The following is a 20,213-nucleotide window of genomic DNA, read 5'->3' as shown; positions in this document are numbered from 1 at the left end:
CTCATTTATTTTCTCTTATCTTACTGCACTGACCCAGCACTTTTCAACCAGGGCACCATTACTGCCTTATTGGACAATCGTTTGTTGTATGGGACTGCCCCATGCAGTACAGGATGTTTAGTAACCACGCCAGCCTATCCCCCAAACCACATCCCATGTGCTAAATGCAGGAGCACTTCCTGGGCATCATCAGACACAGAAATGCCACCCATATTTCCACATGTCCCTGTGGGCAAGGGGTTATAACCTGGCTCTATGAGCTCTGGTCTGGGATGTTCTCTGCATTGCTAAGTAACAGTGGTGACGAGGGGATGGATCGTTGTCTTTTTCTTCACATTAAGGTAGAGCTTCTAAAGTTTCACCTTTAGTATTATATTTATTATTGAAGGCTATGGTAGACACCTTTTATTAAATTACTAAAATTTCCTTCTGGCCCGGCCAGCATCGCTCAGTGGTTGAGTTGTCGACCATGAACCAGGAGGTCATGGTTGGATTCCCGATCAGGGCGCATGCCCAGGCTGCAGGCTCAATGCCCAGTAGGGGGCGTGCAGGAGGCAGCTGATCAATGACTCTCTCATCATTGATGTTTCTCTCTCTCTCTCCCTCTCCTTTCCTCTCTCTGAAATCAATAAAGACATATTTTAAAAAAATTTCCTTCTGGTCCCAGTTTATTTAGAGTTTATATCATAGATGAGTGTTGAATCTTATCAAACATCTATTGAAGTATTTTTTCCTACATTTTCTTTTAAAATGGTAAATTACTTCAGTTTTCTGATGCTGTAACTAAACTTGAATTTATGTGATTAACCCACTTGCTTATGATAAGTCATCTTTTTAAATACTGCAAGATTTGGTTGCTGGTATTTTATTTAGAATTTTTGCATTTTCTTCATATATGAGATAGCCCTGTAATTTTCCATTCTAGTATTATCCTTTTTCAGTTTTCAAATCAAGGCTATACTAGCTCCATTCAAATGAATAAATTAAATTTCATTCTCTCTTTCTCTTTGCTAGAAAAATTTGCATAAATCAGAACTTACTTGTTTTTTAAAGGAGTGGTAAACTTATCTGTAAATAGGCCTGGTGCCCTTAAAGGAATTTTTTTACCAAGCCAATTTCTATAGTTATTCCATTCAGGTTTGCTATTTCTTCTTCAACCCAACTTGGTAATTCATATTTTCTTTAAAAATTATATAATTTATCTATTTTTAAAATATAGGGCAAAAGATATGTATAGTATTTTCTTACAGTTCTTAAATCATTTACTCTGTATTTATGTCCCTCTTCAGGTCCTAATATACTTTATTTGTATCTCTTTTATCTTGATATTTCCTATAAGAGGTTTGGCTATATTATTAATCTTTATCCAAAAAAATTACTTTATGGTCCCAATGACCTCTTTTTTTTGGCCTTTTTAAAGATCTATAGTATTAATTTCTGATTTAATTGTATTATTCACTTAACTTGTGAAGATAAAATAAATTAAAAATGTAAAACATTTAGCACAGTTCTAGGCACACAGTAAGCACTTAATATTTTTTCTTTGTGCCCACAGTGCCAACCTTTCTCAGTGTGTCATTATTTTTCACTTATTTTTATGTACACTTTTAATGAATGTATGACACACATGCATAAAGGCACACAAATGAACATCCCACATAGCCAGCACTCAGATCCAGGAATAGAATATTACTAGAACCCCAAATTGTCCATCACGCTCCTTCCTGCTCTCTTCCTTCCTCAAGGATAACCACCATCGTAATTCCCAGCTTAGTTTCAATAGGGTTTGAGCTTTATATAAATGAAATGAAAGTATAGGTACTTTTTTGTGTCTTACTTCTTTTGCTCAGCATTGTATCTGTGAGATTCACCTGTGTGGTTACTTGGAGTTGTGCTTTCATTATCATTGCTGTGCAGTATTCCACTTTGTGAATATATATATATATATATATACACACACACACACACACACACTACATTTCATTCATCCATTCTATGGCTGATGGACATTTGGGTTGTTTTTAGTTTGGAGTTATTATGAACAGTGCTGCTATCAACATTCCCGCACTTGTCTTTTGGTGAATATACATACGCGTCTCTGTTAGAACTAAGTACTCCCTTCTCTTTAGTATATGGCTAGGAATGAATATCCTGGGTCACAAGCATGAGTATGTTAAGTTTTAGAAGATGCTACCAAACTGTTTTCAAAAAATGGTGGTAATATATACATGCTGCATATGAAATTCTCTGTTTCAAATCCTTATCACCACTTGGTAATGTCAATCTTTTTTTTTAATTTAAATTTTTTATTGTTGACACTATCGCAGATGTCCCCATTTTCCCTTTCTTTGCCCACCTCCGCCCAGCCCCCATCACCCCATCCCTTGGCCCTCACCACACTATTGTCTGTGTCCATGGACTATGCATATATGTTCTTTAGCTAACCAGTCTTTTTGATATTAGCTTACCTGGTATGTGTGTAGTAGTATCACACTGAGGTTTTAATTTGCATTTCCCTGATGACTAGTTAAGTTGAACATGCTTCATATGGTAATTAGCCATTTGAAAATCCATTTTATTAAGTGCCTGCTCACATCATTGGCTCATTTTTCTGTTGGGTTGTCTTTTTCTTATTGACTTTAAGATTTCTTTATGTGTTCTAGTTATGAGTTTTCTGTCATTATATAGCTATATTGCAAATATCTTCTCCCAATCTGTGGCTTGCCTTTTCACTATCTTAAATGGGGGGGGGGGGGGTTGGGGGGGGAGTTAGTGAATAGAAGTTCTTAATTTTAATGTGATCTAATGTCTCATTTTCCCCTTTATTGTTAGCATTTTTTGTCTTATTTAATAAAATCTTTGCCTGCCCAAGGTCATGAAAATATTCTCTTATGTTTCCTTCTAAAAGTATTATTGTTTCACCTTTCATACTTAACATCTTGGATCAATCTTGTTTTGTGGTGTGAAGTAGGAATCAAGACTCACTTTTTTCAAGATGACTATCTAATTGAAAAGATACGTTTTCCCCAGCTGCACTACAGTGTGATCTTTGTCTTAAGTCAGATGCTATTTATCTGTGAGTTAATTTCTAGACTCCATTCTATAGCAGTGATATATTTGTCTATCTTTGAGAATATACCACAGTATTTAGTTACTGCAGCTTTATAGTAAGTCTTTATATCTGGTAACGTACATTTGATCTATTTCTTCACATTTGCCTTGGCTATTTTTTTTTAAAATATGCCTTTATTGATTGCAGAGAGAGGAAGGGAGAGGGAGAGAGAAATAGAACCATCCATGAGAGAATCTTTGATCGGCTGCCTCCTGCACGCCCCCTGCTAGGGATTGAGCCCGCAATGTGGGAACGTGCTCTGACCGGGAATCGAACCATGACTTCCAGGTCCATGGGTCGACACTCAGTCACTGAGCCATGCCAGCTGGGCGCCTTGGTTTTTTCCCACCCTTTCACAATTCTATATTAATTTTAGAATCAGGTTGCCAATTTACACACACACACACCTGTTGGGTTTTTTTTTTACTGAGACTGCGTTGAAGTAGGAATCAGAATCAAAGTTCATTTTTTTGCACATGGATATCTAATTGTTTCATCACCATTTATTTGAAAAGATCTCCTGTTCCCCACTGAATTACAGTGGCATCCTTCTCATAAATCAAATGACTATAAATGCGGAGTGAGGAATCTCTGGGTCAAAGGAGCCCAGAACCATTATTATTTCCTTGCAATGCTACGGCCAAGTATTTCCACATTCCTTTTCTTAGATAGACAAGCACTGGACTTCAGTCCCACCTGTGGGCAGGAGAAGAGTTTCTGCTTCTTCTGTTCAGGCAGGTAACTCAGATATGACTCTCTGCTCATCACCAGAGGTTCCCAGCTATTGCTTTAGGAAGACGTCTCCGCTTCTAGATAATAGAAATTTTCTTTCTTGTTTTTAAATTGGCTATGTGTTTATTAATTTTTACAATATATTTTTAATGTGTTCAGTGCAGAAAGGAAAGGTTTCAGCATATCTTTCACCTGTCATTCAGGCCTGAAAGTAGAGCCCCTACTTCAAAGCATGGGTGTCAAGAATGCTTAGCCTGGATTCGTGAAGTGAGGCAGGAAACAAGAATCAAAACTGCAGTTCAGATGTAAACATCTTCAATGCCTGTGATGTGGACTTGATCACAACGATCCATGGCAATGGGGAAACAAAAGTAATCTCATTTTAATAAAACTCATTACAGTGTACCAGCTATCTCCATGACCTTGGAAGAGACAGACTCTCTGGTTCTCAGTTTCCTAGCTACAATCAAGTGGGTGTGATAAGCTAATGTATAACAATTTCTAAAGATTCCTTCTCTTATTAATTTTTGTAGTTTCACATAATATAGGCTTAGGCAAGATTTTATTACATTCTAAAAGTTAATTTCTGAGCCTGAAGGTATCAGCATTTCAGAGATAATATCAAAAGGAATCATCAAAATCATCCAACAAGGCATGTAAAAGAGCTTTGATAAATTCCAGGATATTTCAAAAAAGTAAGATGATATTATATATAATATGTTGAGATATGCATTCAGTATTATACATTCAAAAATGGTTTATGTGTAAAGGAGGAGTATGGATTGCTCAATGAAAAGGAGTTGATTCACCAGGGGAAACAGTGAGAGGAGGGAGGTGAGTACTCAGCAAAGCAACCACAACATTAAACCAACTCACTTACTTCACTTAGCATAATACTCTCAAGAACCATCTATGTTGTCACAAGTAGCACTATTTCATCTTTTATGGCTGAGTAATATTCCACTGTGTGTGTGTGTGTGTATATATATACACACACACACACACACATATATATATACACACACATACTGCATCTTCTTTATCCAATAAACATCCATCAATGGATGCTTAGGTTGTTTTCATGTCTTGGCTATTATAAATAATGTTGCAATAAACACAGGGATACATATATCTTTACAAATAAGAGTTTTCATATTTTTCAGGTAAAACCCAGAAGAGGAATTGCTGGATCACATGGTATTTCCATTGTTAATTTTTTTAGAAACTTCCATACTGTTTTCCATAGTGTCTGCACTAACTTATATTCCCATCACCAGTGTACAAAGATTCCCTTTTCATATGTGGAATATAAAACAAAAAGTAACAAACTAACAAAACAAATTCATAGATAGTGGGTAACAGAGGAGAAAGGGGGTGAAGGGAGGGCAAAGTGGAAAAGGGGGTCAAATAAAGGGTAACAGAAGGAAACCAGACTTCCGTAATTAGATACAGATGTCGAATTATAATCTCGTGCACCTGAAAATTATATAATGTTATTAACCAATGTTACCCCAATAAATTTAATTAAAAAAAATAAAAAGTATTGATTGGGGGAAAAAGTAAAGCTGAAATATCATCTCAGCTTCAAGTACAATAAGCCTCCTCACAATGAAAAGGGTGTAGCTCTCTTTGAACAAAAGTATCAGAAAAAGGCCCTGGCCAAGTGGCTCAGTTGGCTTGAGTGCCATCTGTACACCAAAAGGTTGCAGGTTCGATTCCCAGTCAAGGCGAAGCGTACAGGAGGCAAACCATAGATGTTTCTCTCTCACATTGATGTTTCTCTCTCTCCTCCTCCTCTCTCTCTAAAAATCAATAAAAACATATCTTGGGATGAGCATTAAATTTTTTTTAAAGTATTAGAAAAAGTATGAGTCTATGAAGTAGCTCTACTGAGCAAGATACTTTAAACCATAGTTGCCTCTACATGCTCTTAATTTCCAGGAACTCAATAGCCGGCCTGTTATCAGGACTGTCACCTTCAAATATGCAAGAGAATTACCAACTCACCCCAAGTCAATGTAGCCAGGGTCAAGAGCTCAGGGACTGATTCCTGGCATACTACATATTCTGGAGAATACGGATCTGTTTGAACTTCAGAATCACGATAATCGGTCTGAGTGCCCACAGTATACTTTGAAGGGATGGGTGAAGGCCTAGTCAAAGCAGGAGGAGGAAAGGTATATGGCTCTAACCTAAAAAGAAAAATTATTTAAAAAATTAAAACCTGATACAATCACTTAGAATATTATATAATCAAGTAGAAATAAATCCTTGAGCTTCACTAAGTCCTTTCCCCCTTTAACACTGACAGGCCCAAAGTTACAAATCCAGTTTAACCAGGATTATGCCCATAATCTTGAGAGAATTGCCTTGTTTTTCTCACTTCTGCCAAGAAACTGAAGGGGTAGAAAACCCCAGATCTACTTACAAGAGTGCCTATTTATCTGTGTTATCCTTGGGCAGGGCTGTCATATACCGAGCTATAAAAGGTAGATTGTAGGATGTTATACAATTACTTCTGAACCTACTCAGAATTGCTACTTCCCTGGTTTCCTTCTTCTCTGCTTTCAGTTACACCCAATTTTAGCTGTTTCCCTTCAGAAATACAAATACAGGAGCAGAAAAAAAAGAGAAAAAAACCCCTCATCCCTTGCACAAAAATTTATTCCAGATAATTTTAAGTATTTAATTTAAAAATGAGACTAATAAAGTTCTAATGGAAAGCATAAATAAATATATCATCTTAAAAGCCAGAAACTATAGTCTCCCCCATTATCAACATCACTCGCCAAAGAGGTACATTTGTTACAAGTGATGAACCTATACTGACACATCATAATCACCCAAAGGCCATAGTTTCCATTAGGGTTCACTCTTGGTGTTGTATATTCTGTGGGTTTGGACAAATTCTTACATATATACGCATGCATGTATAATAACATGTGTCCACCATTATAGTATCATACAAAGTATTTCCCCTACCCTAAACATTTTCTGTGTTCCTCCTATTAATTCCTCCCCAGCCCCTGGCAACCAAATTGTTTTTATTAATCTCCATAGTTTTGCCTTTTCCATAATGTCATATAGCTGAAATCATACAGTATATAGCCTTTTCAGATTGTTCTCTTTCTCTTAGTAATATTTAAATTTCCTCCATGTCTTTTCATGGCTTGACAGCTCATTTCTTTTTAGCGCTGAATAATATTCCATTGTCTAGATGTACTTCAATTTATCCATTCACCTGCTGAAGAACATCTTGGTTGCTTCCAAGTTTTGGCAATTATGAATAAAACTTCTGTAAACATCTCGATGCAGGTTTTTTTGTGGACACAAGTTTTCAACTCCTTTGGGTAAATACCTAGGAGCACAATTGCTGGATTGTACGGTAAAAGTATGTTTACTTTTGTAAGAAACTGGCAAACTGTCTCTGAAGTGACTGTAGCATTTTGTACTCCCACCAGCAATGAATGAGAGTTCCTGTTGCTCCACATTTGGTGTAGCCAGTGTTCTAGATTTTGTCCATTCTAATGGGAGTGTAGTGGTATCTCATTGTTTAAATTTGCATTTCCCTAATGATGTATGATGTAGAGCATCTTTTCAGATGCTTATTTGCCATCTGTTAATCTTCTTTGATCTGTTAAGGTTTTTGGTGCTTTTAAAAATCTGGTTGTGTTCTTATTGTTGAGTTTTAAGAAGGGTTTGGGATGTGTTTTTTTTGCATATTTTGGATAACAGTCCTTTATTAGATACGCCTTTTGAAAATGTTTTATGTAAATAGTATTATTCTTAATTTACATGTCAACTTATTTGCTGCTGATATATAGGAAAATAATTGACTTTATTATATCAACCCTGCTTCCTACAACCTTGCTATAAACACTTATTAGTTCCAGGAGGGTTTTTTTTTTTTTTTAGTCAATTCCTTCTGATTTTCTACATGGACAAACATTCACCTGCTAGCCAACAGTTTTATTTCTTCCTTCCCGATCTGTATACCTTTTATTTCCTTTCCTTGTCTCATTGTATTAGCCAGGACTTCCAGTGCAATGTTGAAAGGAGTGGTAAGAGGGGATATTCTTGCCTTATTCCTGATCTTAGTGGGAAGGCTTCGAGTTTCTATTAAGTATGATGTAGGTTTTTATACATGGTGAGAAAGTTCCCCTCTATTACCGGGTTAGTGAGGGTGTGTGTGGTGTGTGTTTGTGTGGTTTTTTTTTATCATGAATGAATATTGGATATTGTCAAATATTTTTTTTGCCTCTCTTAATATGATCAAGTAATTTTTCTTTTTTAGCCTTTTGATGTGATAGATTACATTGATTTATAAATGCCGAGCCAGCCTTGCACACCCATAATAAATACTACTGGGTTGTGTGATGTATAACTTTTTTATATACCTTGTTGGATTCAATTTGCTGATATTTTCTTAAGGATATTAATGTCTATGATTATGAGATCTATTAGTCTGTAGTTTTCTTTTTTTAAAATGTCTTTGTCTTCTTTTGGTATTAGGATAATGCTTGCCTCTTTTTTTTTCTCCTTAATTAGCCTGGCTAGAGACTGATCAATTTGAGTGATCTTTTCAAAGAAGCAGCTTTTGGTTTTGTTGATTTTCTCTATTGATTTCCCTGATCAATTCCATTAATTTTTACTCTAATTCTTATTATTTCTTTTTTTCTGCTTCCTTTGCATTTAATTTGCTCTTCTTTCTCTAGTTCCCCAAGGTGGAAGCTTAGATGATTGATTTTAGATATTTCTTCTTTCTAATATATGCATTCAGTGCTATAAATTTCCCTCTAAGCATTGCTTTCACTGCATTCCACAAATTTTGATAAGTTGTATTGTCATTTTCATTTAGGTCAAAATATTTTTTCATTTCTTTTGAGATTTCTTCTTTGGCCCATGTGTTATTTAAAAATGTATTGTTTAATCTCCATGTATTTGGGGACTTTCAGTTATTTTTCTGTTATTAATTTCTAGTTTAATGCCATTGTGGTCATGGTATGATTTTTATGCTTTTACATTTGTTAAAATGTGTTTTATGGCTCAGGATGTGACCTATATTGGTGAATATTCCATGTGAGCTTAATAAGAATGTGTATCCTGCTGTTTTTGGATGAAGTAACTTATAAATATCAGTTATATCCAGTTGATTGATGGTGTTGTTGAGTTCAACTAGGGCCTCACTGACTGTCTGCCTGCTAGACGTATCCATTTCTGATAGAAAGATGTTGAAGTCTCCAACTACAATAGTGGATTCATCTATTTCTCTTTATTCCTGATCATTTTTCTTGCTTTGAAGTCTGTTCTATAAGAAAATTATTATAGCTACTGCCTCTTTCTTTTAATTGGTGTTACCATTGTATATTTTTTCTCCATCTATTTACATTTTTAATTATTAAAAAATATATATTTTTATTGATTTTTAGAGAAAGAGGAAGGGAGAAGGGGAGAGAGAGAGAGAAACATTGATGTGAGAGGGAAACAGTAATCAGCTGCCTCCTGCATGGCCCCTACTGGGGCTTGAGCTTGCAAGCCGGGCATGTGCCCAGACCAGGAATCAAACTGGCAACCTTCCGATGCATGGGATGACGCCCAACCAACTGAGCCACACAGGCCAGGGCTCCATCCATTTACTTTGAACCTATTTGTGTCTTTATATTTAAAGTGGGTTTGATGTTGACAAGATATATAGTTGGTTCTTGTTTTTTCATCCACTCTGACATAAGATATATATATATGATGTCCTCCAAAAATGTATACACACTTAAACAGTTGATAGCTGTAGATTCTAATATTTTGAAAATGAAATGTATTTTAATAAACACTGCCTTTATGTGTATACATTTTTTTGGACTTCCTGTACATAAGCACACATAATCAAATATACTGGTGTTATTTTTATTTTGGACAATCTGTCATCTGTTAGATCAATTAAGAAAAATAAAAGTGTTTAATTTACCTTCATCTTGTCTTTGATACTCTTTTTCTCTTTATGTAGATCCAAGTTTCTGACCTATATTATTTTCCTTCACTCTAAATAACTTCCTTTAACACTTCTTGCAAGGTAAGTCTAATGGCTGCAAATTCTCTCAATTGTTATTTCTCTGAGAGTCTTTATTTCTCCTTCACTTTTGAAGGATAATTTTGCAGAATTCTAGGTTGATGGGTTTTCTTCTCAGCATTTTACATTTTCACTTCTTTTTTCTTGCATGGTTTCTGACAAGTCAGATGTAATTCTTATCTTTCTCTATAGATGAGGTATTTTTGTCCTCTGGCTTCTGCCAGATTTTTTTCTCTATCTTTGATTTTTTTTTTTTTTAGTTTGAAGATGTGTGCATGAGTGTAGCTTCGTTCATGCATTCATTGGCGTTTTTCCTGCTTGGTATTCTCTGAGCTTCCTCACTCTGTAGTTTGGTGTCTGATATTAATTTGGGGAAATTCTCAGTCATTATTGTTTCAAATATTTCTTCTGTTCCTTTCTCTCTTTCTTCTCCCAATATTCCCATTACATGTTATACCTTTGCAGTTGGTTCACAGTTCTTAGATATTCTGTTTCCTTTTTTGAGTTTGTTCTCTTTGTTCTCTTTGCCTTTCAGTTTGAGAGGTTTCTATGAGATTCTTTTCTCAGCCATGTCCAGTTGACTACTGAGCCCCTCAAAGGTATTCTTCACTTCTGTTTCAGTGTTGTTGTTGTGTTTTACTTCTTTCTTAAGATTTCCATCTCTCTGTTTACACTGCCTATCTGATCTTGCATGTTGCCTAGTTTATCCATCAGAGCCCTTAGCATGCTAAGAGTAGTTGTTGCAAATCACTGTCTTATAATTCCAACATCCCTGCCATGTTTGGTTCTTATGCTTATGCTCTTTACAAATTGTGTTTTTTGCCTTTTGGTATGACTTTTAATTACTTGACAGACAGACATGATGTATTATTTACAGAAGAACTACTGTAAATAGTAGACCTTTAGTAATATGGTGGTAAGGTGAGGGGAGGGGATGCATTCTATTGTCCTATGATTCGGTCTCAGTCTTTCAGTGAGCCTCTGGACTGTGAACTTCATGTTTCTCAGCACCCCCACCTCCCCCTTAGGTGGGGCAGGATGGCCAGAAGGAGCTGGAGTTGGATATTTCCCTTCCCCCAGGTCAGTTAGGCTCTGCTAATAACCCAGCAGGTTAGGCTGTGGTTAAGTACTTTCTACTGAAAGCTGACCTTGTTAAGAAGAACAGGGTGCTCTGGAATATTTCAAAATGATTTCATTTCCCCTCCCCCTGCCATGAAGCATGAGAGCATTTTTCTCCTATATTTATTATTAAAATCTTGTTGAGTTCCTTGGGGAAAATCTCACAAAATTGTGAAAGCTCCCCATGACTGGGTCCTCTGAAAGTTTCTAATTCTCAGAGTTTCTGACAATGAGCCTCCAGTAATTCGTCAACTACAGTTCAGGTTTTCCTACCTGGGACTGTTTCTCAGGGCAGTTTCTACTCACTGATCTCTTTTCTGGGAAGACATCACTCCCGTGTTCATCTGTCTGTCTCTCTAATCCTGGGGCAGCAGTTTGCCCTGTGTCCTCCCCGCTCAATAAATCCAAGGAAAACTGTTGATTTTCAAGTATCTGCAGCCTTTTACTTATTGTTAGGACAGTGGCAACTTCTAAGCTCCTGACATGGGGAATTAGAAACCACCATTGAAAGTGTTTAAAATATTAGCTTTGTATCCTTTTTGCCAAGATGCTTACATAGAATCCAAAGTCACAACCCCAACAGGTAGCAGTGAAAAGGGGTGGCTGGAGAAGACCAGCTGGTCCCCAGACAAGTGCATCCCTGCTAACATAAGGCGGGAGATCTCCGTAACTCAGAAACTCACCCCAGCCAGAATCCCAGAGTTCACTTCACTCAGGGATACCCGTTCATTCTTTAAACACTTGTAAGAAAGACAAAGACCACCTAGAGTGTCAACCATCAGGTTTAACTCTCAAAGGGAATGTTTATCCCTTACGTCACAGTTATTTACAAAGGAGTGAGACACCCACAGTTCATCACTGTAGACCTCAGAACTCCCCACAATTAACTGAACAACTTGTAGACCTGATGTAATGATGGCCTCGAAAGCAGGTGATCCAGTGAGCCTGCTTTTAAAGAATTACCAAAGGTATGTATTGGGATCCACCTGTCTCATAGCTCCCCCTTTGCTCTTACAAAGCATTTCATGGAAGCCCAGTCTGCAGCTGTCCCTAGGTAAACTGACACCACACGAAGTTGCTCTATCTAGGGGGAGAGCAGAGAATCTATTCTCCATCTACGTAAGAGCTTAAGATGTCCATACACAGTCTTAAAAAATCAGAGGAGAACTGGGATCATAATTGACACTTACCTTACAGACTACAGACATTTTATAACATATATTTTATTCATAAGATGCTATCTCACTAGGGCTAACCAAATCCTTGTTTGAAAGCCAAACCCTATTTAAATTTCTATTCAGAAATTTGAGACCTTAAAAAAGGTTTCTTTTCCTGATCATCTCATGAATACCTTGGATTTTTTTCTCTTGTAGAAATATTAAATTATATTGACATAGGAAAGAGCATAGCAAAAATTAGATTTATAATGGAACATTTTACCTAACCTGCTGCTTCACCTTAAAATAAAAAACTGAGGGACTGCACATTAATCCCAGATTCAGCCCTTGTCTGCTACTTCCCTCTCACCCTGGTTCACTCCCTTGTGGGACAGAAACCATGTTTTATTTCTTTTTTGTATAACACATTGCTTTGTGTAGACTAGAATTCTAGTATTCAGAAAATATTTCATGACAGATTAGCTTTCTTGATAAAATGAAGAACTGTTGTCAAATAAGTGTTTCAGGAAAGCAAAAAAAAGAACATTTAAAGCATTTTTCAACTTTATTTTTACCATAACACATAATAAAAAATACATTTACATCATAACCATTATATACATATATGTATACATATATCCAAAACAAAAATTATAAAGTAAAAAACAACTTATCCTCCATATGGCTGATGCTTTTGGTTATTTTCTCTTCTTTTTCATTTTTTAAAATCCTGCTCATAATCCCCTAGCAGATTTCATGACATCTAATGGTTTGTGATCCACAGTTTGAAAAATATTGATTTAGAAAACTATCTTCTGGAAACAAATATGGAAGTAAACAATAAATAAAATAAACTAGAAAAAGAAGTTTTAAAATAATGTTTACTTACTTGGTTGATGCCAAAACAACATTGCGTGGCATCTGTTCAGTGTATGGAAGGAAAGGCCTGGGGAAAGAAGGAAAACACAAACACGTGGGACTTTTGCGTTGTGTGCACTCTGAGCTTTCTTCCAACTTTAAAATCAGTGAGCTTGAATATCCCGTATACGAGTAATCCTCAAACTTTTGACATTCACAAAATCACTAGGGAGTGGGGAGATTCTTGTTTAAAATGCAAATTCCCCAGCCTAGCCCAGGAGATTCAGTAGATATATGGCAGAGCCAATGAATCTGCATTTTTCACAGTCATTCCAGTGTTTTCTCTGCAGGTGGGAAACAAGGTACACTTTGAGAATCAGTGCCTTATAGTTGGGCTTCAGCTGGCCATTAGCTCCCAGAAACTTCTCAAGTTCCCTGAGACATTCTGAAATTCCCAATGATTTAGTTTTAAAAACTTCCCCCCCAAAAGTCTAGAAATTCTGTATACTATGTTAAGAATTCAATATTTCTCTGAAAAAGTCAGCATCATAAAATTTCCATAAGGAGTTTGCTCATAAATAATAATGTGGGTTACAAATTCATTTTCTCAAGGAAGTTTATGTAGATATACCAAGACTATTTTTCTAACTCAGGTAAGACCTACAGAGAAATCCTTACCTTATTTTAATTTGACCTGAGTATATGATTATCTCTTGAGTATTAATCACAAATAAAACAAAGTGAATCTTTGACCATGTTAGTTTTGGCAACACTCACACAAGGAGAGCAAATGTCATCTATTTGCTTCCTTTTTCCTGCACTGTTAAGGTGTGCCTACTACATCTCACTTCACATGATGACTTCATTTTGTTCTCAAATATATTCTCATTTGCAATTAAGTACCTCTGAAGTCAGGCAGACTTAGTTGGAATCCCAGCTCTGCCACTTGCTAAGTTAGGTGACCCTGACCAATTTATTGTCCTCTCTTGGTTTCAGCTTCCTTACTGGTAAATGGGGATAATATATCCTATCTTACATTTCTGTTAAGTGCTTTACACATATATTTCTGTTGTAAAAATATATACGTAAAGCACTTAAAGTGGTGCCCGGCACATTGCATGCACTTAAAAAAAACAGCAGCTCTAATTATCATAAAGAGGTTCTCTCACAATATCAGGGCTCATATTCAATAGTAATTACTTTTTACCTTTCAAAATATTTATAGCGATTCTTTCCAGTAACATCAGGATCTTCATAAACTTTTTCAGGAATCTGAAAAGAAGTGTCGATTCTGAAATGAAGCAGGAAAATATTATTCAAGTTTAACATATTTCCAAATATAATTTCCATTTAGTATTTCTATATCTATAAAGTAGGAGATACAAGGGTATTCCAGACTGAGAGCAAAGTCTTCTATAACACACAACTGACTGACCTACATCTCAAAGTAGATATAATTACTTTCCCTGAGCCAGGAAACCTGGAGCTAATGAGAGACAATGAGAATTAAGAGTTGATTCTCATAGACACAAAGAACAGACTGATGGTTGAAAGAGGGGAGTGGCGTTGGGGGGCTGGGTGAAAAAAGGTGAAGGGACTGAGAAGTACAAATTGGCAGTTACAGAATAGTCAGGAAGATGTGAAGTGCAGCACAGGGAATATAATCAATACAATTGTAAAAACTATATGTGGTGCCAGGTGGGTACTAGAAATATCAGGGGGAACACTTTGTAAAGTATATCATTGTCTAAACACTATGCTGTACACCTAAAACCAACACAAAATATATCAAGTGTCAACTGCAATTGAAAAATGAAATTTAAAGTTTTTTAAAAAATAAATGACTTGATTTATGAAAAGAAAAACAAGAGTCCATTTACGAAAGCCCACATTTTTTAAAATGCCTACTTTTAATTAATAACATGAGAGTAACAAAGTTTTAAAAGACAACTTTTGATGTCCAGGCTGAAAGGTAGCAACAGCAACAAAAAAATTTACTAGGTATAAACTAGTAAATAATTAAAAGAATAAGGAATTCAAGAGACTTGTCTCTGAAGGTTCGGTGGCTACAAGTCTCCAAAACATATATTTAGATACTACCAGAAGAGTGCACTTCCAATTTCTAAGATGGATCAAAGGAACACAAATTCAGTCACCTCCACCTGTGGTGGCAAGTTGTATGTGTGTGTGTGTGTGTGTGTGTGTGTATATATATATATATATATATATATTTTTTTTTTTTTTTTCTTCTTTTCACTCCAACCTTCTGAGAACAGCTGCTAACCAATAAACCTAAAACCATTGTTTCTGAATCAGGGTTGTTTGGTCAAAAGGGTTAAGAGAGAGAATTTGGGGTCAATTGGCCTAGGTATAACATCACAATTGTACATTTTAAAATAAAACAAAATAAATATTTTTAATAAGAAAAATACATTCATTAAAAACATGAGCAGCAGCTGAAGCTACTGGACACTTACACAGCAAGGTGCTGGAGGGTTTCTCTGTGTGTGTCCTCGTGTCCCTTCCATTTCCGACTGATGAATGGTGGGACGGGATCAGCCTTGCTCCAATATAGAGAAGATCTTGGGTAATGGATCAGGTCACTGAACATGGTCCTAAACCTGGGAACCTTTCCCTAATGTTAGCACAGGGATGCAGGGAGAAAAAAGACAAAATGATACCACTCAATTTTCTAAATCATTTTACTTATATTGTAAACTTCTTTTAAAGGTACAGGAGAGTACATATGGCATAGAAAGAAGGGTCATTGGCATATGCATAGACTGTCTCTGGAAGAATGCCCAAGAAACTAATGACAATGAATGATTATGTGAAGGGGACAGAGGGTTAGAATTTACTTCATACTGTATACGCTTTTGTAATTCTTGAATCCTTTTAATACAGGCATATGCTACTTTTCCCACTGAAATAAATTAGGCTATAATGAGTCCTTTATTCATTACTAGTTAATTAATCCTCACATTGGGCTGCAAGTATGAAGATGCCTTTGTCCCCTAGTAATTACGGCAAAGTAATTTCTGTAGAATATAAACACCAATGGATATTAGTTGAGACGTCAATGTTGTCAGTGTGGTTAGCCACACTAGATGGCTCAGGTTCATTAGGCTGCCTCAGTGAGTGAATTAGACCTACCAGTCTGCTTCGACTCAGGAATGCTTGGACATTTGCCTGCGTGTGGTCTTTCTCACTTGACACAATAAACAATGGATCTGCGAAATACACAATAGGGTAGTATAAGGAACAGAACGTATCTACTCCTAGGCTGAGAACAATGGCAAAACACAGTAATTTCTTAACTGGAAAACAAATTAGAAATTTTAGATCTTGCCTAACTCTGCAACAGCTCATATAGCCCTGTTATTCTACCACTATTGAGAGTCTGTTAGATGCACTTCTTTTCTGTGCATTCCAAAGTCAGTTGATAGAATTGGAATGGAAAAAAGGTCTAATATATTCTCAAGCACCAAAACTTACACATGCTTTCTTTTAGTCTATGCACAAACCAGTTTCTGGGTCTGGGAAGCCCAGGAAATAGTACAAGAGGAAAGAACATGTATACACACACTATGCCCATCTGCAAGTGAAAAAAACAATAAGTTCGGGCACTACCTCCCATTCCAGTACACAGGGAAGACACAAACTCTTCACAGCATATTGTCTCTGAATGGGTCAACATGGTAAGAAAATGTCATTCTCTAATAAGAGATAAATAAGATCAGCTATCTTCAGAATTCACCCCTTAAGTTTACGGGTATGTTAATTATAGGACTAAGTTATTTCTCCCAAGTTCAACAAAAGATTGATATATTGAGAATAGTATGGAGTAAAGGGAAATTTCTATTCATATTTTGGCTTTAAGTCATTTAAAAGGTATCACCAGGTCTACGGTTGCAATTGTGTTGTTCATCTGAAATACGTTTAGCCTGCATAGCCTCTGAGTCTAAATAATAAATAATAAACTGTTCTCCTCTTATGCTCACAAGGAGTGTGAAGACATGATATCTATAGAAACATTCTTGCCATCTGTAAAAGATAAGGGCACAATACTGTATGATTTGTGACTACACATTCGGCAATATATCCTACAACTGTGACCATAATCGGTGCTCAAAAAATAGTAGAGGGAGCATTTGAGATCTTGACCCCAAGCTTATGCTGTCAGTTTGACTCAAATAAATTCATAGATAGTCTCCAAAAAAATGGAGTAGAAAGGCCTCTGAGATGCCCAAGTAATAGCAGTTACCAGGTATCACTTGCTTACCTCCTAGACAGGTATTAAGTGTTTTATATACAAAATTCTACTTAATCTTCACAAAATCCGATGAGGTAGGTGCTAGGCATCCATTTTATAAGTGAGGAAACTGGGGCTTCAGAAGTTAGCAACTTACTAATTGGCAGTTAGGATTTGAAACCCAATCCTTCTGGCTCCCAGGCTGAATATTATCGAAAGCCCATGAATTCTATGAGGGAAATTTTCCCATGAATATTGTGAGAGAGCCTCTCAGCCAATTTACCCATATTGTAGAAACAGTTCTAACAAGTCCAAGAAGTTGTCACAACCAAGTAATGGTGAGAGGAAGTATTTCAAACCACAAGACATAATAACTACTTTTAGGGGAAAGTATAACAAATTGCAGATTCTGTGGAGAAATAAAAGGAGAAAAGAACTCATGATAAACCTAGAAAGTAGCTGTAGGACTGCCTGTTTTGTTAGAACAATCCAGACTTTCATTTGACCTGCTCTGCAAAAAAAAAAAAAAAAAAGTTACTTTTAAGAATAAAAGAAATAAGGAGCTTAATAATTTGCCTGTCTTTACGAAGGAAGGTGTCTATCCCTAGTCCCAAATTACCTTTGAAACAATTACGGTGTGTGTTTAGAGGAGTTTACTAGATTTATTTTATAAGATGAAACCAAGAGCAAATAAAGAAAACCACTGGACAGAATACACAGCCCCTATACCAGCAAATGAGTACTCTATATGATTCCCATGCAAAGGAGACCCTGAGAATCCCAGAGGATACATGACATGGCTAAAAGCAATGCAAGTTTCAGGTGAAGAGCCTGGGCCTACTGAGGCAAAATTGGAAAAAAGTCATGCTTAACGATTGTAAGTTTTGTAATAGTAAATTCAATAATTTAATGAGGCACCAGCACTGAAAGAGGTAGTGAGAAGGCTTCGAAAACGTTCAGAACAAGAACTTCCAGTATGAGACAGAACATAAATGAACGATCCTGGCATTACAGTAAACTGGGGTTTTATTGGCCCAGAAGGACTCAGTGGACCTAGTTTATAAGCAGTGCTTTAATGAATAAGAATAAGTTTAAAGAAAAAGACAAAACTAAAACCTAAGGTGAGATAAACTGGCACTTTATTGAGAATGCCAAATGTGGAGGTGTCCAGAGACTGGGAGCGGGAAGGTCCTTCTTGTTGCGCATTTTATACAACTGAGCGGAGGAATGTTGAGTGACTCTCCAAGTCTGCAAATCACTGCAGACTTTTCTGGACACTGAAACTCCCAGGAAGATCGCTTAAAGCCGTGCAAATTATCCGGAGGAGAGGGTGGCGCGGCGTGAGGCGCCCGGCGCGGGGCTGGGGGGCGCTGAGCGCGTCGGCGGCCGCCGAGGAGCCCGAGACCGCCGCCCCTGCGGGGCTCGCAGCTGCCGCCACCCAACGGAGGACAACCGCGGGCAAGGGTTTCGACCTCAGGCTCGCCTTCCGGTCGCCGCTCCCTCGGCCAGGTCCCACGGTCTACCTGGGCCACCTAGAACTCAGGGGGAAGGTGGGGGCAGCCTCACCGTACAGGAAGTCATACGTCCGGCTGGAGGAGGCTTTGCCCCTGGCCCCCCACTTCACCTCGCACCCGGCTTGAGACACCAGGGGCTTGGCCAGGGGCTTCGCGACGGTCATAACTTGGCTCATGGTGCCGCCTCCTTCCTCCCGCCAGCAGGGGACCAAACAGGTAGACGCGGCGTCTGCGTGCACCGTAGCTATGGTAACCTGGCCGTAACGTGAGGATGAGGGGCGTGGCGAGGAGCGGCAGGGGCGGGGCTAGAATAAGGGGCGGGGCTCTAGAGGGGCGGGGCCCTAGAGGGGAGGGGCGGGGCCCAAAAGGAAAAGGTGGGGCTGGCGTGAGAGAGTCGGGCGGGGGATCCGCCTCGGTCCTGCAGCTGAGAGGGCGGGGGAAGAAGAGAAGAAGAAATGGCAGGAATGGGGAGGAGTCAACCTCACTTGCCACAGCGTTCCCGAGACGGAGTCTCTAGTTTTTAGCCGCCCACCCAGTTCAACGTTGCAGGGCTAGTTTCACTCTGCAACCTCTTTCGGAAATCCCTGGGAACTCTCAGAACCTTCTAGAGTAGTTGGTCTTTGATTTTGGACATCCCCTTTCCGCAGAGCGGCTTCTGCGAGCTGAGGACTCCAAGCTCCTGGGCGTCGGGCCTCCGCACTTTGCGCCCTGGCCCCAGGGCATCAGCGTTTAAGGGCTTCGTAACTGTGACTGTTCGACCCCTGAGTTTAAAAGCCACTGAAGATCACGTGGTGTGTGGGCTAGCTCTGCTTTTTGAAACTATTATGAGGAAATTTTAAACATAGGCAAAACTGAATCCACTTTTAGTAATGATCCTTCATGTACCTATCACCAAGAATCAACAATTATCAACATTTTGCCAATCTCATTTCATCTATCCCCTCCCTTCTTTTTGTTTGAGTATTTAAAAACAAATCCCAGACATTATTTTACTTTTAATTTAATCTGCATCTCAAACTGATACGGGTTGTTTTTAAAACTTAACCACCAATGTCATATCTAAATTAATAATTCCTTCATATCATCTCAGTCCGTATTCAGATTTCCCTGGTTGTGTCCAAGATGTCATTTAATAGTTGGTTTGTTCTGATCAAAAGATAAAAAGTCTTAACATTGCATTTTGGTATGCCTCTTTTAAGTCTTTTATCCTAGAACAGTTATTCTAATACTTTAAATAATTTTCTTTATTACCTGGGATTCTTTTGAAAAAGAACTCTCTCTCATCAACTCTTTGGTTATCCTAAAATACAGGGATCTCAGAGGAAAGACTGGAAAAATGCTGGGTTCTTTCACTTTATCAAATTTCAGAGAAATGAATTGATGCCCTAGTCACCTTCAGTGTTAA

General features: G+C 37.7%; 1 protein-coding gene across 1 annotated transcript in view; it reads right to left on the bottom strand.

Annotated features, from left to right (window-relative positions):
• The window catches only part of CFAP91 (cilia and flagella associated protein 91), a 45,950-nt gene extending 26,900 nt beyond the window's left edge, over positions 1–19,050 (bottom strand). Inside the window, exons 1-6 of the mRNA XM_016199902.2 lie at positions 18,861–19,050; positions 16,196–16,272; positions 15,520–15,677; positions 14,250–14,333; positions 13,074–13,130; positions 5,852–6,036 (exon numbers count right to left, since the gene is read on the bottom strand). Of these exons, the coding sequence (XP_016055388.2) occupies positions 5,852–6,036; positions 13,074–13,130; positions 14,250–14,333; positions 15,520–15,677; positions 16,196–16,272; positions 18,861–18,984 (685 nt within the window). The 5' untranslated portion in view covers positions 18,985–19,050. The remainder of the gene's footprint in view (positions 1–5,851; positions 6,037–13,073; positions 13,131–14,249; positions 14,334–15,519; positions 15,678–16,195; positions 16,273–18,860) is intronic.
• Positions 19,051–20,213: the final 1,163 nt, after the last annotated feature.

The sequence above is a fragment of the Miniopterus natalensis genome, chromosome 6 (genome assembly GCF_054644295.1).
Source record: "Miniopterus natalensis isolate mMinNat1 chromosome 6, mMinNat1.hap1, whole genome shotgun sequence".
In the NCBI taxonomy this organism is placed as follows: Eukaryota; Metazoa; Chordata; class Mammalia; order Chiroptera; family Miniopteridae; genus Miniopterus; species Miniopterus natalensis.
This window is presented reverse-complemented; position numbering and strand designations above follow the sequence as displayed.